The sequence below is a fragment of the Colletotrichum siamense genome, assembly GCF_013390195.1.
Source record: "Colletotrichum siamense strain Cg363 chromosome Unknown KSG_Cg363_contig06, whole genome shotgun sequence".
Taxonomy (NCBI): Eukaryota; Fungi; Ascomycota; class Sordariomycetes; order Glomerellales; family Glomerellaceae; genus Colletotrichum; species Colletotrichum siamense.
The window spans coordinates 3960706-3981316 of record NW_023501019.1 but is presented as its reverse complement, the minus strand read 5'-3'; the positions used below and the strand labels follow the sequence as shown (position 1 = coordinate 3981316).

The following is a 20611-nucleotide window of genomic DNA, read 5'->3' as shown; positions in this document are numbered from 1 at the left end:
GGACGTCTCTAACGGCCGCAGCTGCCGTTGTGATGTGGATCGCAGCGACGATCCAAGCAAGGCTGCTGAACTTCATGATGAAAGCGCGAATTATGCTCGAATGTTTCTGCAGAGGAATCAAAAGTCATTTCCATCACGAATGACTTCGCAGCTTTAATAATGAAATGGTTGCGCGTATTGCTCGGGTAGCTCGCTTACACCATGACTCGCCTGAAGCTGCTCATCGCCATTGAAAGATCTATTTCGGGGAAGACCATCGCGGTAGTCCCACAACTTTAGCACAGGCACATACCGCTCCTTACAATAACCCCGGGAAATGAGTCTTGGCAGGTTCGTCTCAACGTCAAAGACAGTGTTTCATGAGTCGAATTTCATCTAGATGCAGTTACTAACAAAACTTTATTCCCTCGCCCATGATAATCGCACCTCCCCCGCAACCGCGTCATCATTATTTCAATCTTGGCTTCAGCGTTACGTCAATCGTACCTTAGTTTATATCATCACTAAAGTCACTCTTTCTCTATACGCAGACATTTTCATCAATTTCACCGGGACGTGGGATGCTAAACACCACGAGCTGCTTGGCAACTTATCCTTTAATGGCATACAATCTATATTGATATAACCGCCCTCATCCAGCAAATATTCAGGGGCGGAAAGTAAAGCCTTCCGTGACATCTAGCACAAGAGTTGACTTAATATCCTTTGGGCAAGAGCTTGTTGAGACGTGCACCTCATGCTCACCCGCCTCTACTTCCCACAGTCTCCCAGCCTCGGACCAGAACGCAGCGCCATCTCGTTTGAAACTCAATTGAATATCTTTCTGTGCACCTGGATTCAAATGAATCTTGTCGAACGCCACAAGAGCCTTCGGTGGTCTCTCGACTCCGGTCCGTGATTTCGGGGGCGACACGTAGACTTGCACCACCTCAGACCCTGCGACGTCGCTGGTGTTATGGACTGTGACAGCGACAGTAATCTTGGCATGCTCATCATTAGCGTTAAGGGTGCCCGACAAGGCGCAGGCCGAGTGCTCAAATGTGGAGTAGCTCAGGCCATAACCGAACGGGAACAGGACTTCTTTCTCTGTGCCATACTGAGAATCGAAGTGCCTGTAGCCAACGTTGACACCTTCGACATACTCCACCTCTCTGCTGTCCCAACTGTCGAGACCAAAGTGGCCGTAGCACGCTGTGTGTTCATTTCTTTTGGGCCAAGACATGGGAAGCCTCCCGCTCGGATTGACCTCTCCAAGAAGCACATCAAGGATTGAGTTTCCAGTTTCTTGCCCACTATACCAAGCCTGGACGACAGCTGCAACGTTGTCAAGCCATGGCAGCTCTACTGGCACTCCCGTGGTAATAACCACTATGGTGTTGGGGTTGACTTTGGCGGCCTCGGCGATCAGCTTGTCTTGGGAGCCATCAGCTGGGAGGGTCATAGTGGCCATGTCCTGGCCTTCGGTTTCCCATTGCGGAGTGTTTCCGACAAAGATAAGGGCAACATCAGCGTCTGTTGCGAAGCTCACCGCTTCAGACAGTAGATCGGCTTCCATCTCCTGTTGACTGACGAATCCAAGATGCACCGCGATCTGGTCATCCGCAAGATACAGCTCTGCGTTCGGAACTGGCGAAATTGTTGATTCAATGACAATGTCGTAAGTCTTTCCGGTAACGAAATCATACTGAAGATGCCGCTCCTCCTGTACGCCTAGAAGGAATGACATTGCCTCTGCTGTTTCTTTGATTTCGCCTTGAAACTCGCCATTGATGAAGAGTCGGGCAGGACCCATACCCGAGAAGCTGAGGTAGTGCTTTCCGCTTACGTCCGGGCTGTATTCGGTGCTAAGTCTCGCGGACTTTGCGCTGACAACATTGTCATTCATGAGAGTCATGAAGCTTCCTCTAGGGTACTCCTCGGTATAAAACGGCTCTCCAGTGAGATCCAAACTCTCGTAGAAGTCCGCAGCAAAGCCAGGATTGCCCAATCGGTTTCTTGTTCCGGCAACAAAATCAGGGTATGCACGAAAGACGTGGGCTCCTACAGCAGAAATATTGATTAGCATTGTCCCGAGCTTGAGCGTCAAATTAGCAACATACCCTTCGAGTATGATACTTTACTATCAGGGAGGCGTGACTTGATAGCATCAAAGGGGCTGATCTTGTAATGGCAGTTCAATGATGCACTACCGCCTCCGTGGGCAGCTGCATGTTTTGCAAGAGGCCCAAGCACGGCGATATTTTTGAGATGAGATGGCTTAAGAGGGAGAGCGCCGTCAGAGTTCTTCAGCAGGACTACGCCTTCTCCCCCAGCTTCACGAATAAGCTTCTCATGCTCCGGACGGCTGATGGCGCGCTCCGGGACGGGTTCTCTCCTGTCGGTGAATTTGCCAGTCTGGCGTAGGAGCTTGAGAAGAGGTAGCACACGCTCGTCAATGTCTTTGACGTCAACCTTTCCATCCTCAATGAGCTTGTTTACCACAGAAGGCTGTCTCCGGTGCGGTGGTCCCGGCATTTCAAGATCGAGACTTAAGCGTGTTAGTCGGGAGGGATGTAGGTTTCGCAAGTCGCCACTCACCCATTTCGAATACCATTCGCTATAGCAGCCGAAGCGGCACCCCAGTCGGTCATGACCAGCCCTTTGAATTTCCACTCATCGCGGAGAATGTCTTTCAGAAACGTGGTCTGGTCGTCGACGTAGGCACCGTTGACCTTGGGGTAGCTCGTCATGATACACCATGGATCAGCCTTTTTGACAACGATCTCGAAGGGGCGGAGATAAATCTCCCTAGTCTCAAGATTAGCGCTGGCGGTTCCACTGAGGCAGGAAAAAAAGATATTTCACCTCATCGCTCGCTCTGATACCGTCTCGTTGACAGTGAATCGCCGAGTGTCTTGCTCATTGATAGCGAAGTGCTTCACAGTCGCCGCAACACGCTGACTTTGCAGTCCCAACACATTCTCAGAGGCGAGTTCTCCGGTGAGAAACGGATCCTCGGAGAACGATTCGAAGTTGCGACCCCCTAAGGGTGACCGATGAGGGCAGACTGTCGGGCCAAGAAGGACATATGCGCCTTTGGTTTGGGTTTCCTCTCCGAGAGCGACGCCAATCTGTCTAGCAAGGCTACGATTGAATGTCGCTGCCAAAGAGACACAAGCTGGAAAGCATGCTGCGGTGGTACCATCCGTAAATTGGGCTCCTCTCGCGCCATTCGGGCCATCTGAAACCTGGTAAATATTAGTACCAGGAAGTCAACGGTGCTGGTGGAATGCTACTTTGAATGATTACCTTAAGTGAAGGAACATGAAGACGCTCAAATTCAGGAGTCTCCCAGGTGTTTTCCCCTGAAAGAAGTAACACTTTCTCCGCAGTTGTGAGTTGGGACAGAAGAGCTAGGAGCTCCTTGTCGGAAGGTGCAGCAGTCATGATAGTGAATGTAAATCAAAAACGATAATGACGAGTGAGGGAGAGGTCAGTGCATCGCCCTAGACTCAGATTTCAGGTGAGGATGGCAAGCATATGTTCCTCATATCGCGGAACCCGGACGTGACAGTGGTTAAGATTGCCATTCGAAGGGTAAATCTTCGGCTCATCTACGGGCTTATGACGCCGAATTCATGCAAGTGGTCACAAAGTCGAGTTCTATGCCTGTCATGCGGGGTCGGATTCTCCAATCGGGCGTTGGAGTCGGCGTAATCCTCCGCTGCAGAACGCACACTATCATGCTCTTGGCTAGTCGCCGAGCTGCCCAGACAATAGAAGTATTGGAAGGATGAGACCACAACCCATCCCATTGGAGTCCTTGAGCCGAGGCTCTGCCGTGGTGGCTATGGCGATCCCATTTACGCCAGTTCGCGATCACGCTGAGACCCAGACGCGGCCATGGCCCGGGGGTGGGAGCATGCCGGAAAACCGGATCCGCGTTTTCGGGGTTAAGGCGGTACCCCCTTCCCCATGGGGTTTCAAGATGGCATGGTGCAATGACTCGATCCTGGTAAATGGGAACGCCAAGGACTTGAACATGGCCGTTATTGAGAACCATTGCAAGTTCAGACTACGAGACGGAAAATCATATCCCAAGATACGGGCATAGAAATGGAATCCGAAGTGTCTGACGGGTTTACTTCGGCAGGAAGCTGATCGAGAAATAACTATACCAGTGTAGCTGAAAAGTAGGGCTCCGGCCGCTTTGTGTAAGACAAACTTCATGTCAGGATTTATGCTGGCATCCAGCTGTTGTGGTTGGACAGCTCAGTTTTAACATCAAGCACTTTCAGCGTCCATTACTGTGCCAAGACAGTTTCCCACCTCAATTACACGTCACTTCAAAAGATGTCAGAGGAGAAGGAGACCACCGCGACCCATGTCGAAGATGGGGCCGAAAATGAGCCGGCCGTTCTCGCAACTTCGTCATTGGCGGCTCGCTTCGAGCATCGGCAACATACGCTGACCAGGATGGAATCCATCAAAGAGAACATATGGCCACTCGTGTGGTGTAAGTTCCTGCGTGGAAGCGCCCTTTAAGCAACGTTTTTGTACTGAATGAGCAGGTCTTTACATGTTCTTCCTTTGCATCACATGGGGCTTCGACGGTCTAGCAGGCGGCATCGTGGTGTCGATCACCGAGTTCCGCAAAGACTTTGGCACGCCATACGGGGATGACTACGTTGTCAGCGCTACCTGGCAACTTGGCTTCCAAGCAGCCACTATCTTTGGTGAGTCACAGTGCCCTTCTAGATTTTGCCGATCTCAAACTTACCATAAGTGTTATTAAGCTATGACACTTGGTGCATTTGTGGCTGGTTTTGCTATCAATCGCTTCGGCCGCCAACCTGTTGTTCTCGCAGCATTTGTTCTCTCAATCGCCGGTACCTTTCTACAGTTCTTCAGCAAGAACCTTGCCGAATTTGTAGGAGGAAAGATCTTGACTGGTCTCGTATGTGTATTCTCGTCGTCGCTCGACTTCAGAAAGCTGACTTTACTCTTTGTGTAGCCTTTGGGAGTTTTCACGACAGCAGCTCCACCATATGCCTCTGAAATGGCACCCCTCACCATTCGTGGATCAGTTGCTGCGGGCATGAACTTCTCCATCGTTCTTGGTCAACTCATTGGCTACGGTGTCATGCGGGAAGCAAGTCATTATGGTAATGCACGAGCATACAAAGTGCTATTTGCAACACAATGGGGTTTCGCTGCAGTAGCTCTTGTGTTCCTTCCATTCTTCCCGGAGTCTCCTTACTGGCTAGTTGCGCACGGCCGAGCTGAAAAGGCGAGAAAGAATTTGGAAAGACTCCACGATTCTACGTACGATTATGATGGGCATATGGCCGAGATTCACGAGTCGCTCGCTCGACAGAATCAAGACAATGACTCGCAGGGGTCGTATTTGGAATGCTTTTCAAAGACTGCCCGAAAAAGGACTCTGGTCGCAATTGGCATGTTCTTCATTCAAAATGCCAGCGGCCCTGGATGGGTCGTGGGTTACATGAGCTGTGAGTTGTGGATGCCCCTCTTGGGGATTCTCTTCTAAGTTGTTTCTGTGTACAGACTACTTCCAGTTAGCTGGTATGGCACCAGCTGCATCCTTCGACACTACGGTTGGCTTAGCCGGGCTGATGGCAATTGGTAACATTGTTGGATGGTTCTTTGTGGACTATTTCGGTCGCCGAGGGACAGCTCTCTATGGATCCATCATCCTCACGATAACGCTTTTTCTTATCGGTGCGTCCTCGCTGGTCAAGACGCAAGGGGCGGTATGGGCGCAAGTTGTGTTCATGGCCATTTGGTCTTTCTGTGAGTGATTCACGTTTTATGGAGTCGGCGAGCACACAATCACAGTTCACTGACCAAAGTCAAGCCTATCAAGGGACACTCGGCGCTGTCGCATGGCCCATTGCTACCGAGGCAGCAACCAGCCGACTGAGAGCTCCAACTCAAGCCCTTGCAATCACTGCCAATGGGTTGTCAAGCTCAATCTGGACATTAAGTCTTCCCTATGCCATCAATCCCGATCAAGGTAATACCTTTTACTTATCCTTGATGATGAACATTCGGATTAAAACAAAACAGGTAATCTCGGTGGAAAGGTGGCGTTCATCTTTGGTGCCACTCTGGCCGTGTGCTGCGTCTTCATTTTCTTCATGGTTCCTGAGACCAAAGACCGCACTTACATCGAGATCGACGAGCTCTGGACGCGGAAGGTTCCTCCCCGAAAATTCAAGAAGACCAATCTTGTCACACTGCCAAATGCCAAATAGTTGTCAAAATTATATATTATGTCTTCGTAAAAATTACATGACATTACAAACATCTGCATACTTGATAATCTATGAAGTTACTTCGTTGACTGCACTTTGAGCTACCAAGGCATTGAAGTTATCACATGCCCAACACGTGGAGAATTTCATTTGACCAGATTCTTGGCCCAGACTTTATGCGTGACAAAGAGAGAATGAACAATATCGACTTCATGTGTCAATTGGCCCATCTGGTCCCATAAGCTTGACCTCGCGAAGCTTCATGAACTCCACGTCATTGCATCCTATTGAGAAGCCAATGATATCATGATAACTCAGATTCCCGTCGTCGTTCTTCAAGGTTTCGTCTACCCATGTTTGTCAATCAGTCTTCGGGTCAAAAGTATGGTCACACCAAACGACCTACTCAGATTTACAGTCGGCTCTGACCACTGCTTTGGATATTCTCCGTGGTGACACAAGCATGTCAATTCCGTCGTCAAGTCATTATACTCGCATCTTTGGCAGCTTTTGTGGAAGGCACCACTTGAGACACGAGACCGTTAGCTTGATCTTGAGTTGGGACACCTTTTTCTTATGTAATATTTGCCTGCGGAGAGACGGCCTTGCGACCAACGTTTGCGGCAGATGAATGAAACGGCTTGAACTTACTGACTTCGAGCCACAAGTTGGCCATCAATGTTGGAATAGCAAATTGTCAATGGCAGCCATGTGCAATAGTCACCGCCGTCACTGCTTGTGCACCTCGCGACCAGGTATGGCGATGTTTTGTATTTATTTCCCCAGATAGAATCCGGGTCCCAGAAACGAACCTCAGGGCAGGTTTCGATGAAGCCCCCGAGTGCAAGCGCCGTCTGTATCATGCAAAGGAGAGATGCGATACAGGTCAACAGCAACATGGCCCAATCACCCATTCCGAGGCACTGATTCGATGCAGAAAGGGTCGAGGGGCGGTGTCTAGCCCAAACTGAAACAGCCCGAATACTGGACGCAGAAACACATCAATCAAAATTTGGGAGCCACCTGAGAGATCATACATAATATAGCAGTCGGTGCAGCTCCCACCTCGTCGACAGTCTCGTGCGCCATGAAATGGTTACAAGCCGTCCAACTGCAAAGATGCAAACGGATGCTGCAGCATTGTACGTGGCAGGCCCTGATGCCCTAATGCCGTTCGGTGTCACACGAACCTCTTTCACGGTTTCTTACGCGACCTCATTGCGTTACCCTTTGCCTTTCTGGTTTTCTGTTTGCAGAATACTAATGCAACGAACAATCATGGCAGCTCTGCCCGAGATGTCTAATTGTCTGACAGACAGGCGGGATAAGACCTCACACGTGCTAAAAGTTGGTCGAGATTTTGATCACTCCTGACTTCGAATTGATCATCCTTAGAGCATGGGACTTGACTGCTGTATTCAAATCTCACTGAGGTGCATTTATGGCAACTGAAGCTCATTCGCCATAATTCGTCATCAGTTAAGAACCTAAGAGCGCTTGCAACACGAGCCCGCAGTTCATGCCCACGAGATCTTGAATTCACGTTAAGGATACTATATCTAGATCGGTCGCAAAAGTTAATCCGCGTCCGTAGTCTGCCTTGGGAAAATCGATTAGAAAAGAAAAGAAAAAGAAAAACGCCCTATAGCTTCCCGATTAGTACTTCCTGCCGCTTATGGCCAAGGATCAGTTGGAGGTTTAGCAGCCAATGATCCCCAGCACAGCCTGCTTCTGCCTTGCCGCCGAGGTGGTTCCTTCCTGGACCAATCATGGCGACTTGTTGGAAATAGGTCTGACGGGGAACAAATGTCGTCGCCTGCTGCACTTCTCCCCTCCTCATTTCTTCATTTTCCCTCCAACAGCAGGCATCGCGTTTCTCAACATACGATGCACCGAACTTCCGAACTCGCACTCACCCGCGCCTCCGAAACTAAGCTTTGTTGAACTTGGTTAAGTCGACTGTTTTTTTTATTTTATTTTCACGATCGACTGACCGGTGCTTCCTGACCGATCTCCGACATGACCAGTAGGCGATCCCTTCCGGAGGATTTCTGTCGCGACCACAAGCGGCAAAAGACATTCCACCATGCCCCCGATACCAGTCACGAGCCACCACCCATTGCGTCTCCCAGACCCCACGAGAAATATACCGTCGCCTGGATCTGTGCGCTTCATATCGAGATGGCAGCTGCCGAGGCGATGCTGGATGAGCTCCACGATAGCCTCCCCACACACGTTGACGATAATAATACATACACCCTCGGACGCATCCACAAGCACAACGTCGTCATTTCATGTCTCCCGATGGGCTATTATGGAACAGTAAATGCTGCTACCGTAATATCGAACCTCAAGCGGTCCTTTCCATCAATTCGGGCTGGCTTGATGGTTGGTATTGGCGGCGGAGTGCCCAGCAAGGCGGATTTGCGCCTCGGTGATGTTGTTGTCGGGACAAGGGTGATGCAATGCGACATGGGGAAGATAGTCGAAAACGGACAACTTCAACGCACGGCAATCGCCAGGATTCCACACCAGCTCCTTTGTACCGCCGTGTCCGCATTGCGCGCAAAACAGGAGCGTGATGGTACCTCCATCGCGTCGATTGTAGCACAGAAATTTGTTGGACACTCTGGGTATTATCGCCCCGATCTGTCAGATGATCTGTTTCCTCCAACGTACGATCATGAGCCTTCGAACATAGACTGCAATCAATGCGATCGCACAAAGCTGGTACCGCGAAGACATCGAAGCGAGCCAGTCATCCATTATGGCGCTATTGCTTCTGGGAATCAAGTCATGAGGAGCGCTCTTCAACGCGATATCATTGGCCAAGATCTGGATGTTATCTGTTTCGAAATGGAGGCTGCTGGCTTGATGGACATTATTCCCTGCTTGCCAATTCGGGGGATCTGCGATTATTCTGACTCACACAAGAACAAGTCGTGGCAGAGGTATGCCGCTGCTACAGCAGCCGCGTTTACAACCGAGCTTCTTGCGGTGCTTCCCTCAAGCGAAGGTCGTGAAAGGTTGAAACTTCCATCTCGGACTGGTAAGAGCAACGAATCCAAGACTCGCGGACGGCACGCTAAAACGATGCGAAGAATCGGGACCACCGGACGATCGTTGCCAACAATTACTCGAGTTACTTAATTTCGACCAGAAGGACTCTCGCCAGTCTTCCATCAAAACTGCTCATGCAAAGACGTGCCGATGGCTTTTGACGCACCCCGACTATGAAGCATGGTTAGATCCCGAGAGACTTCTACAACATCACGGTTTTCTCTGGATTCGCGGCAAGCCCGGCGCCGGCAAGTCGACGATCATGAAATTTGCGTACGGAAACATGCGCAAAGCTTGTCGCAAGCATGGGACTACTGCAGCTTTCTTCTTCAATGCTAGAGGGGATTATATCGAAAGATCTGTGCCAGGAATGTACCGCTCATTGCTTTTGCAACTACTCCAAGGTGTTCCAGAAGTTCAGAAAGTTGTGGACAATCTCGATTTCGAGTACCAAGATCTGAACGAGTGTCTTCAATTGGACCATCTGAAGGAGATTTTCTGCAGTGCTGTTCTGGCGCTCGGACAGCAACCTTTCACATGTTTCATCGACGCACTCGACGAATGCGACGAACAACAGGTGATGGACATGATCCGATTATTTGAAGAGCTTGGGACAGAAACAACTGAGAATGGTATCAAATTCAGAATATGCTTTTCAAGCCGACATTATCCATACATCTTCATGCCGACGAGTATTGACCTAACACTGGAAAACCAGCTCGGCCATACTAAAGACTTGGCCGCTTTCGTGGGCAGCCGTCTTAGGATCCGGGATACGACTCTCCATTCGCAACTACAAGCAGATATTCTACAGAAGGCCTCAGGAGTTTTCCTCTGGGTTTCCCTCGTGGTGGACATTCTGAATGAACAGCACGCTCGGGGCGGAATGGATCTAAGGAAGCGTCTCAAAGAGATACCGGGCGATCTGCATGCTTTATTTAAGGACATGTTGCGTCGCGACGCACACAACAAAGAAGGCCTTCTGCTGAGCATCTTGTGGATCCTGTGCGCTAAGAGACCATTAAAGACCTCGGAATTCAGCCACGCATTATGGTCTGGCCTGATAATTAAAGGCCAAGCGGACGATGAGCCCCCAAATTTGACGACCTCGAATGGTTCAGACGTCGCAAACAGATTTGTCATCGGTTCTTCCAAAGGATTGGCAGAAGTAACGCAGGCCAAGGATTCTAGAGTACAGTTCATTCACGAGTCTGTACGAGACTTTCTGCTCAAATCTGGTGGTCTAAAAGAACTTTGGCCTGATCTGGGATATGACTGGCAATTCCAAGCTCATGAAAGATTGAAAGAATGCTGCAAATTCTATCTTGAGTATCCACCAATACGGGATTTTGCGAGCCAGCTACTAAAGGGTCGGGAATACTTTTTCAAGTTCAAGGAAAGGACGAGCGCAAAGTTCCCCTTTCTTGAGTATGCAAGCAGGCATATTCTAGGGCATGCTGACATTTCCGAGGAAGCGATCTCACAACAAGACCTTCTCTGTCAGTTTCCGATTCAACCATGGATTGCCATTTCAAATCACTTTCAAGGACACCATACACGTCGATATACTGTCCACACCAGTCTTCTCTACATTCTTGCAGATAGAGGGCATGCAAATCTCATTCGCCAGTGGCTTACCAAAAGCCCCGAGACAGATGTATTTGATAAGACAACTCGGTTTCGATACCCACTGTTTGCTGCTTTGGCGAACGGCAATAGATCCTCAGTCGCTGCCCTGATCAATGTCAAAAAGACAGCACAAGACGTTGTTGAGATCACGGAGGGACTCAACCATATCAAAGACCTTAAGGGCTTTATCGGAAGAACGCCTTTGTCTTGGGCTGCTCAAGAGGGCCGTATTGACATGGTCGGGCTCTTGCTTCGCAATGGATCATCACCATCAGAGATTGACGGACAAGGCCATACGGCCTTATTAAGAGCCTCAAGGAGTGGTCGGGATGAGGTTGTTAAAATGCTACTTGAACATGGCGCAAATTTCAAACCTTCCAGCTTTGCAACAATTAAGGAAAGTCCAATATTCTGGGCCTCCACGGGCGTGTTGGTTGAATTGCTCAAAGAGAAAGGGGCATATGCCAACATTCCACGCAAGAGCCTGGGTGAAGCCTTTCTTCATATGTCTCACGTTGGGAACGAAAGAGGGTTGCAGGCTCTCATTGAATGTAACGACCGGATAGATGTTGCATCCCAGATCCATGCCACTAACAGGAGCGACGAGGAGACACCGCTTATCAAAGCTACAAAGCAAGGACATGAAGCAGTGGCAAGACTTCTAATTCAGCATGGGGCAAACATCAGAATTGGTTATACAATTCTGGGCAGGGATGCTCTCCAATTGGCTATCATTTATGGTCATCCGAGATTAGCCAAGCTGTACATCCAACTCGGCGCAGATGTAAACGGTCAAAGTAGCGGAGAGTCAACAATTTCTCTAGCTTTCCAAAGCAGGCATATGGGGACCGCCAAGCTGCTTATTGACGCAGGAGTTGATCTCTTCGCCGAAGTTTCTTCTGGTAATACTACGTGGGCTGGCCCGCCGCATAGAATTCTAATATTCGCTTCAAAGTTCGGCCAGGCATCTATCGTGGAGTTTCTTTTGAGAGACGGAGGTGAAGAAGACATCAGCGGAGCGGTCATAAGTGCGGCACTCAAAGTCGCTCAAGCTGGAGGGCATGCGACTATAGCGGAAACTCTCATGTCAGCTGGCGCTATCGAGGACTACGGTGACGAGTACGACATGAGTTTCTTCAATGAGATGGAATGAAATTGATAGCACTCAAGCGTGCTTCAAAAGTTATCAGCTTCTAGCAGTATATAGACCCAAGCAGCGCCTTTCAAGGCACACGTACATGAAAATTACACGAGTTCGTTGAGGAGGATTACCGCCGTCACTTGACGCATGGTTCTTTAAACCGTTTGTCGCGCACAGATTCCAGGCGAATCAAGCCTACCCTCGTGTAGGCTTCAGGCCACACACGCCTTGAAAGCTGTCAAGTGGATGTTAATAGCCGAAGGTTGCGGGCAAAAAGACCGTGATCCTGCTGCGAGAGTTGCTTATACCTAAAGACCAGGCGCGATGCCAATAAAAATCACATTCTCAATATGTTAGCTGAAGCGAGCAGCGGCGTCTTAAGTACGTTGCCAAGACAAGCCTCGTAACGAAGTGTTTCAAAAACCACTGGGGGCCCGTAATAAGCGTTCAGTAAACCCGTATAAATCAGTTTTAGTGTTATCCCATTAAGCATCGCCTTCATAGCCACATCATCGCGCGCATCAACGCGAGGGTCAGTGGGCCACCGATTGGCCCATCCACTTGTTGGATTGGTTTTTACCCCTTCCGATTTGACTGTTCTCGTAGCTGTTGCTGGCCCCCTACTTCCTCAACTTGACCTTCATCTTCATGTCATGCCTTGGCCTGGCCTCCATGCCGACCATCTGGAAGGCTAAGTCACCAACCTTCTTGTCCAGATCCATGTACATAACTCTTTCGGAAGTGCCGTTCACCAAAGTTTCAAAGTCGAACCAACGGACAGTCAAAAGAAGCATAATGCGCAACTCGTCCATCGCCAGGTCCTGTGCAATACACGCACGCGGGCCACGCTCAAAAGGTCTCCAGGCAAAGCGATGCATGTCCTTTGCGTCTTCGCCGAGGAATCGATCGGGGTTGAAGCTCTTGGAGTCCTCACCCCACACTTTGGGGTCCATGTGCGTAGAGTGGGCGCAGGGGATGACCATGAGATTCTTGACGGGCCAGCGGCGGCCGTTCCAGTCGAGGTGGGTGACGCCCTTGGGTGCTTGGCGGATGGTGAAGCCAATAGGGAAGAAACGGAGGGTTTCCTTGATGACAGCGTTGGTGAACTCCATATCGTTGGTCTTGGTCGGGTTGGCGACGAGCATCTCGACGGTCTTGTCCAAGTCGGGGTCAAAGTGCTCGTTGTGCTCATTGCGAAGGCGTTCGACGACGTCTGGGTAGATGGAGAGGAACATGGTAACCCAGGTGAAAGTGTCGGTTGTGGTGCCGTGACCGCCGAGGAGGAGGGCCTTGAGGCTGCGTGGCGTTAGTTTCCATGCCTGTACTGCAAATTGCATGTGATCATAGATATCAATGAGAGGAAACATACTTGGTAACAGCGGTATCGATGAAGGGGTCGTCAAGAGTAGCACCGGGGCCGCTCTGAATTCTGTCGAGCACGATGCGGTCCAGGACGGACTTGACCTGTCGTCTGCTGGGCAATTCCTTCTCGTCTTGCAAGATTCTGAGGCGCTCATGCATCTCATCCGCGAGAACCTTCCTGACGCGGTCCTTGAGCTTCTGCAGACCCTGCTCGGCCTTGCGCTTCTTCCACGGGTTCTTGGTGCTGATGAAGGTCGTGGCGGGGTTGATGGATGCTCGGAGATCCTCCAAAAGTGGAGATCCGGTTCGTTGCGCCTCCAAAGAGAAACCGAAAACGACCTTTCCAATGACGTCGAAAATGGTCTTGGCGGCTTCCTCTTCCATGTTGAAGGACTCGTCCTTCTCGGCGAATGCGCGAAGGCGCTCGTGGAAGATCAGGACCTGCTCGGCGATCATGCCGGCCATCGGCTTCACGTAGGTCGGGGTAAAGCCGGAGCCGACCATGCGGTGGTTGTACTTCCACCTCTCGCCATTGGAGGCGGCGATACTGTCGACGCCGGTGAAGGGGCGAAGGAACTTCTCAATTGACGGGTGCTTGGGGTACGGGGTGGTCGTCAGGACGAGCTGCGCGGCGTCGGGATCGGTGATGACGACTTGCGAGTCGAAGAAGGGCCACATGTCGATGTAGAAGATGCCGCCCAGGTTGTACTTTTGCGCCATGTAGGTGTAAACATGTTGAGGATGTGTGAACAGAGGCAGCCTGCCATTTCTTAGCAATTGCAATGCGCGACAGAGGTGAGTGTACTCACTTTCCAGCTACCTCCTCCCAGATGGGAGTATGCGCCCAGATCCATGAGTGCTTTGGCGGTTGAGGCTTGACGGGGAATGTGAGTTAGAGTCTGACGATGCCAAAATACCAGAGCCAGTGACAGAGTACTTACGAGACCTCGGAACCTAAGGCGCATGTAGCAGGCCTTGAAGATCCAGTAGACGGCCGTGGCCAGAGCCACAGTGGCCGCGATGAGCCAGTTCGACACGCCAAACATGGTGATTCAGTTGCCTACGCAGTCCGACCGTACTGAGCTACGACAAAGGAAAGGAGCAGAAAATGGAAAATTTCCGCCCTCGAGCAGAAGAAAACGACATGGTGCCAGAAAAGCATGGCGGGGTATTAGGGTAAGCAGAGACACTGGATCGATCTACACACCTTCCCAAAACCAAAAGCTTGCTACGTAATGTCGCAATCGGCGTGAAGCGTGGGCGTGAAGCGTGGGCGTGAAGCGTGGGCGTGAAGCGTGGGCGTGAAAAAAAAAAATACCTCTCAATTTTTAGCCCTCCAGCCAGACAGGGTGGTATGTAAAGTTTTTCCAATGAAGAACGCGGTTTAAGCCGTGTGAGTGACAAGCGGGACATGGATGCGATCAAAGTCCCTCCGGCGAGCGTCATGCTAGCTGGGATCTTGGGGCGTGTGTAAGACGCTATGAACAGAACGGTGGGGTCTCGAGGGATCAGATTAGATGGGATTAGATGATCAGATAAGATGATTCTTGAGATCAGCGACCTCGGATTGGACGGAGTGATCCAGGGGGGGGCGTGGGAGATGAGTAACGGCATGTGCCAGTTCCCGGATTCATCCTGATGAAAGGGGTGGTCAGAAGCGCGCCAGCCCCTCCGGACGCGGCGTAGTGCAGCGCCGCCGGCGACAATGCGCCTCTTGAAGACGTCTTTAACGGTCCGGTCCGCCCACCGGTACTTGAAGTTCCCCGCCAAAGTGGGATGTCCTGGTTCTGAAGAGTTTTCTTCCTTCCTCGTTGTTCGCACTTTTTTGGTGCTGACCATGGCGTTTGGGGTGCGGGGAGTTAGGACGGGATGTGGGTGCATGCTGGTCGGCCTGTGACCGAGGGGCGAGTGCGAGAAGACGGCATCATCATCCGGAAGCTCGTGAGGGGTTGCGATGATTTATTCAAGAAGCGCGCTGTAGAACGCACATGTTTCAACAACTGAAAAATGTCCGCGGAACTCTTGCTTTTCGCATGGTGCGGTGGTGCTTGACGGCATCCTCCGCTTCCTCAAGATGCGAAGCCGGAGCTTGTCTGCCCACTACACGGTCAGACGGGGGTGGATCGTGTCCTCGAAGTCGGGCATTTGGCGATCCCAATTCCACTTCACGGTCCACCTATCAGACCAGCTGCAATGCAGTACGTACGTAGCGTTGCAGTTAACAGGTTCGTGGGAGGCCCAAATGATGGGACCTCGGCGGTAGAGACTTCTTCTACCAGCAGCGCCTGGCAACAGTGGACAGAGAAGAATACGAACAAGTCGCGGGGATTGTCGGCGATCGTTCGACCGAATATTGGAAACCCTCAAACTCTGGCGACATCCGTCGGCCAAACATACCTATTCGGATAAGTGGTGAAGACAGAAGGATCGGAGTGCAGTCCACCATCAGATGAACCCCTGTTTCTTCAGTACGAACCAAGCTTTTCTGACCACAATCGACAGCTTGGCGGCAGGATTGGCAGCTCCAACGTCGGTACCGATCGGCTTAAGCTTATTACTGTGTGGCGACGCCTCCAACACGCAAAATATGTAGCAAATTCACGTGAGAAATCGTGCGCTTGGTTTATTTCTATGGCGCTTTGTAAGCGGCTAATCAATGTAGGTGAAGAAGGTGCGACAGACATATTAACGGCGAAGAAGAAAATAGCAAAAGAGAGGGCACCACGAGTCCTTTCCTCCTCCCAACTTTTCATTTTTGCTTCCGCATAGAATGTTACAGCCTATAGGGCCCGCATTATTAACCACTGTAGAGAAACCTCTGTAGCTCTTAGAGTACATAGCAATTATCAAGTGTATCCGCAGGCAGTAATCTGCTGTACGAGAGCAGAAACCAAATGTCAAAAGGGAAAAAGAATACGCGATTGTTCCGAAACCGAGAATCGAACTCGGGGCTATGCCTAACCTCGCAAGTTAATGAGAGGGCATCATGTTGGCCACTACACCATATCGGATGGAACTGTTGAGAGACAACGTAAATTTCTGGACCAGTACCCATTGTGCGTTTGCAGTGGATACCAGATTCCGGGCTGGCCCTTGGCAGCTAAGTGGAAACGGGACGGAGGTGACCCAAGACGGCGGCCTGGACGGTTTTGGTGGCCGTTGACAAAGTGATTGGCTCCGTGCCGGTGGGATGCTGCATCTTCCTAAATTTTAGCTCGTAAGAATGGATGCAATATGCAGCCTGCCTGATGAAGGTCGTGAATGCAGCATGCAGTCCAGCTGGCGAGTGCCGATCACCGATCGTAAATGCAGAAAGTCGGTCGGACTACGGACTCCGGCTGACAAAAGTCGGCGACTCGGCGCGCCGCTGTGGAGTTTTTACGAGATTTGCATTTGCGTTCAGCGATGCGGGACTGCCAAGTCGTAAGGATAGGGAGACGGAGTTGTGTATCTCCGGTGGTGAAAGCTGGAAACCGTTGTCGCGAGTCTGCCCGCCGGCCAGAATCTGCTATTCTCAACTTCAATCAGCCGAAGTCTTTAGTAGCACAATCAGTGTACTCAAATTGATCACAAATTTTGCTGTCCAAACGGACCTGTGCCCATCTGCGCATCAAGGCACTATTTGCAGCGTCCAGTGAGATTATTCGTCTGCTTTCACGACCTTGTTGTTGGCGAAGCAGCGACTCACACAAGCTGCAAAGAGTAGAAGAAACTCAGTCTCGGTTATTTACGACTGGGTTTATGGGTTTTTGTGTCTTTATATGTACGTGTTTGATATAACTAGATACAGAAGGAAAGAGCCTTCTCTGTTAACTTTTGGCCAGGGACTCAAATGGCCGATCAAAGTCCAAAATAGAAACAATACTGTCGTGAGGGTATCCAATGCCTTATACGCTGGAAATGCAGAGTGGAACAAGTGGCTCAAAGTACACATGATAGGCTGATAGACGGCAAGTGGCTTAGGACTTCATCGCCACCGCAGACCGACGGACAGGAGCTGGGGGCTCCTCTGTCTCGTCGACTGTCAGTTGCAGTGCGAGGGAATCCGCGCCATTATAGGAGCCCTTCTGCTTCCAGAAGTATTCTGCCCCGGCTTTCGTCTTCGCCCGAAACGTCGCCACGACGTCAACGTTCATCTTGAAGTTGGTATAAAAGGACGTGCCGACGCAATATTTTCCACCGGGGCACTTTAGATGGACAGTGGATGACTTGGTAATGGTTTCGGATTCCAGATCTTCTTCGTTCTATGACGCGACAGCTCGTTAGATGATTTGGCTGCTAAGTTTGAGAAAAAGTGAACTTACGCTGGTACCGCCAACTTGCCAGTTGAACTCGGTCGAAACCTTGGACTTTCCGATGAAAGGAATTCCTGCCTCGGCCTCGAGGCCAACTTTGCCGCCTACGTACCATGTCTTGCCGACGTTGATAGAGTGAGACTTGGTGACAGCATCGGTTGTCATGAGGGTAGTCCACTGCTCAGTGCTCGAGTTGCGGGCATCGAGGATCTGGGACCCGACGGAAATTGTCTCTCCTTTACCGGCCGGCATAATGTTATTCGTGAACCCATTAAACTCGATCTTGCTGATGGAAACGGATTCGATGTCGTTGATGAAATCGACACCCAAGCGGCCCACCATACCGTTTTCACAGTAGTAGACGCGAATGCGGGCGAGGATCCCGGAGCCGACAGGGACATTCAGCCACGGCGGGTACATGCTCGGGTCGGAGGCTGCGTAGTTCGTGTCGTACTGGGTCCTGCCAGTGTCCGTAACGATCTTGAAGCCGGCATAGAGGCCTTCACCTCTATCTTGGAAGGCGAACTCTGTGACGCGTTCATTGTTCCCGAAGACGACAGCATCCTTGCCGCGGAAGGCCCTCCAGTGATCGCTGGTGTCAGTGCCAGACTAAAACAGCTCAGTCAGTTTTCGTCACTTTCTAGGTTGAATCCTTTACAGTCATTGATGAGTAGACTTACGTTGTGAAGTAAAGTACGGTTTCCGCCAGCGGAAGTCAAGTTCATGACCCGAGCACCCTCGAACCCTGTCTGATACGACTGGATGCTCCCAAAAGGCCCTTCAATCGTAACGAGTTCGCACGTAGAGTTCGTTAAGGTGATGTCGCCGTAGTCGCCGGATGAAAAGGCGTCCGTCGTGTCGGTGACGAATCTGTTTGGGATAGGGTCGTCTTGTCTCTTGAGGTTTGATAGAGTGAGTGGTGTGGAGAGAACGACGGCCGGTAGGAGGGCCAACCCGGAGAGCAAGCGTGTCAGGGAGATCGCGGAAACCATGGTATAAAGCTGAAAAGACTGACGAAACGAAACGCAAACAGGCTATCTCAAAGAGAATGGCTGGCTGGAACAAGTGAGTGTGGTGATACGCAACTTCGGTACAAGCATTGGTGATGTTCTCTTCCAACAGATCTTATACGTCGTTGCGATCACGACTTACAGGACTGATATCAAGTGATTCGACTTCCACCTTCCTTAGTTGAGATAAAATAAATTACCTACATGCCAAGGCAGTCTCTGATAAATACATTCGACCGCGTGGTTCATGCTGCGGTCCCCCGTTGGTCCATTCGCTAGGAGGCCGTGGAGAACAGATGAACGGCTCGCAGGGATAGGGTAATCTGTAGTTGGATAAGCCAATCTCTACCCCATACGAGGCTGGGTAGGCTGCTACCCACAGTTCGCTCATGTTCAAGGTTCCAACGAAGAGTTGTGGCGCTCAAAAGGGGCGCTGGGGTTCCCATTGGTCAACTGCCGCGGATGTGTGACAGGCGAGCCTATCATCGGAGTGAGTGTCCGCCCGGCGATTGCCCGAATTCGCCGTTCTCCCTACCAGCTCAAGCCAGGATAGTTGCTTTACTCGCTTCAATATAGACTCCCTAAACAGGGCATTTGATTACCGACTCGTGACCTTGCAGCTAGGCACCTCCTTGAGAGGAAGAGAGGCAACCATTGTCTTCAAGGGTGATCCAGTGATAGTGGCTGTCATGGTGACCACAAGATGGCCAAAGCAGTGTTTATCATGAGCTTGAAATATCCCGAGGAATTGAAACGATACAAGCTCGGCCAGAGACATCTGCCGCTTACCTCTTTTCCCATCTTGAACGATCTTCATGAAGCAGAAGTAACTTCAAGCTCAGCGAACTGAAAAGATCTCGCCAAGGCACTAAGCTATTCAGTATACTCAGGACTCAAGCGAGTAGAGGAGATACGCCCTGGTCATCGCACCTTGATGGAGGAGAAGCCTCATATTCAGCTGACAGCACTAAATCATCGCATGGGTGTCTGTCATCCAATGGATGAGGCAGGTGTAATCACGACTCGTCCATAGCCGATCAGCCAAGAGAAAGTGGTGCCGTCGATGCGTCCTTGCTTTTGTCTAAGCGAGTGAAATGGCCTCGTTCTCGTTCACGTACAACTCTAAAATAGAGCACAGCCCACTCTGGGCCCATATTCCTCCCGGGACAGTCCAAAGGGACCACCGCCATGTGACAGACTGACGTGTTGTGATTCCCTGTCCGCCATAGGGCGCGCGGGGAGCTAGCGGAGCGCGGAATGCAGGGCATCCTTCTCGAAGGAATTCCTGTTCAGATCGTGGGATAGGGCTGTCAGCGGCTAAGATACTGTCCCGCACGAATCGAGCCGACGACAAGTGTATCACGCTTTTATTCAAGATGCATTAGTGTACTTCACATCGTTTCCCGGCTCAGGTTTCTGCGCTGACGTTGTACTCGTATTCCATCATTAAACAACTACGTTGGCGGTGCACATCTTGGAGCACAGATCAAATAGCTGTCTGGCTCTGAGCTTACCGCATGATTCCTGAATTCTAAAAGCTCATTGGTATCCCACCGCATTTTGACCCGATGGGACGTTTAAGATTAGATATAAAACCAAGCCTAAGGTCTTGGACAATGTGCTGACCCAGGATTTGAACCCAGAGGGGCAGGCAGGGTCATGTCGCGAGTCGTGTGGGGTTACAGGCAAGCCGAAGCATTCGTACAGCCGAAAGTGTTTCCCTCATAGGCTTAATCAGGAATCTTCAGCACGCGATGGGCGCTAGTCTTGGCGTCCGAGTCAGGCGTCGCGTGCGTACAGCCAGCTAAAACCCAGCACTCCACGTTAAGTGCAGGTACTGGGGTTTTATTTAGAATG

At 50.8% G+C, this 20611-nt stretch overlaps 5 protein-coding genes across 5 annotated transcripts; 2 read left to right on the top strand and 3 right to left on the bottom strand.

Annotated features, from left to right (window-relative positions):
• Positions 1–646: 646 nt before the first annotated feature.
• bglB-3 (Beta-glucosidase B) lies at positions 647–3426 on the bottom strand (the record flags this gene model as incomplete). The annotated part of the gene is made up of 5 exons (XM_036641896.1): positions 647–2040; positions 2100–2527; positions 2578–2787; positions 2845–3227; positions 3289–3426. 5 exons carry the CDS (start codon positions 3424–3426, stop codon positions 647–649), a joined length of 2553 nt encoding a protein of 850 aa, XP_036492746.1.
• Positions 3427–4332: 906 nt separating this feature from the next.
• CGCS363_v010046 (General alpha-glucoside permease) lies at positions 4333–6257 on the top strand (the record flags this gene model as incomplete). The annotated part of the gene is made up of 7 exons (XM_036641895.1): positions 4333–4495; positions 4551–4715; positions 4776–4936; positions 4994–5492; positions 5548–5793; positions 5858–6016; positions 6070–6257. The coding sequence occupies 7 exons, from the start codon at positions 4333–4335 to the stop codon at positions 6255–6257; spliced, it is 1581 nt and encodes a 526-aa protein (XP_036492747.1).
• A 2856-nt stretch (positions 6258–9113) lies between these two features.
• On the top strand, positions 9114–12099 carry mask (Ankyrin repeat and KH domain-containing protein mask; the record flags this gene model as incomplete). Its single annotated transcript, XM_036641894.1, has 2 exons — positions 9114–9306; positions 9359–12099. The coding sequence occupies 2 exons, from the start codon at positions 9114–9116 to the stop codon at positions 12097–12099; spliced, it is 2934 nt and encodes a 977-aa protein (XP_036493440.1).
• Positions 12100–12707: 608 nt separating this feature from the next.
• Positions 12708–14495, bottom strand: stcS-6 (putative sterigmatocystin biosynthesis P450 monooxygenase stcS; the record flags this gene model as incomplete). The annotated part of the gene is made up of 4 exons (XM_036641893.1): positions 12708–13383; positions 13457–14209; positions 14259–14323; positions 14391–14495. The coding sequence occupies 4 exons, from the start codon at positions 14493–14495 to the stop codon at positions 12708–12710; spliced, it is 1599 nt and encodes a 532-aa protein (XP_036492748.1).
• A 2913-nt stretch (positions 14496–17408) lies between these two features.
• CGCS363_v010043 (uncharacterized protein) lies at positions 17409–18736 on the bottom strand (the record flags this gene model as incomplete). Its single annotated transcript, XM_036641892.1, has 3 exons — positions 17409–17693; positions 17754–18353; positions 18425–18736. The coding sequence occupies 3 exons, from the start codon at positions 18734–18736 to the stop codon at positions 17409–17411; spliced, it is 1197 nt and encodes a 398-aa protein (XP_036492742.1).
• Positions 18737–20611: the final 1875 nt, after the last annotated feature.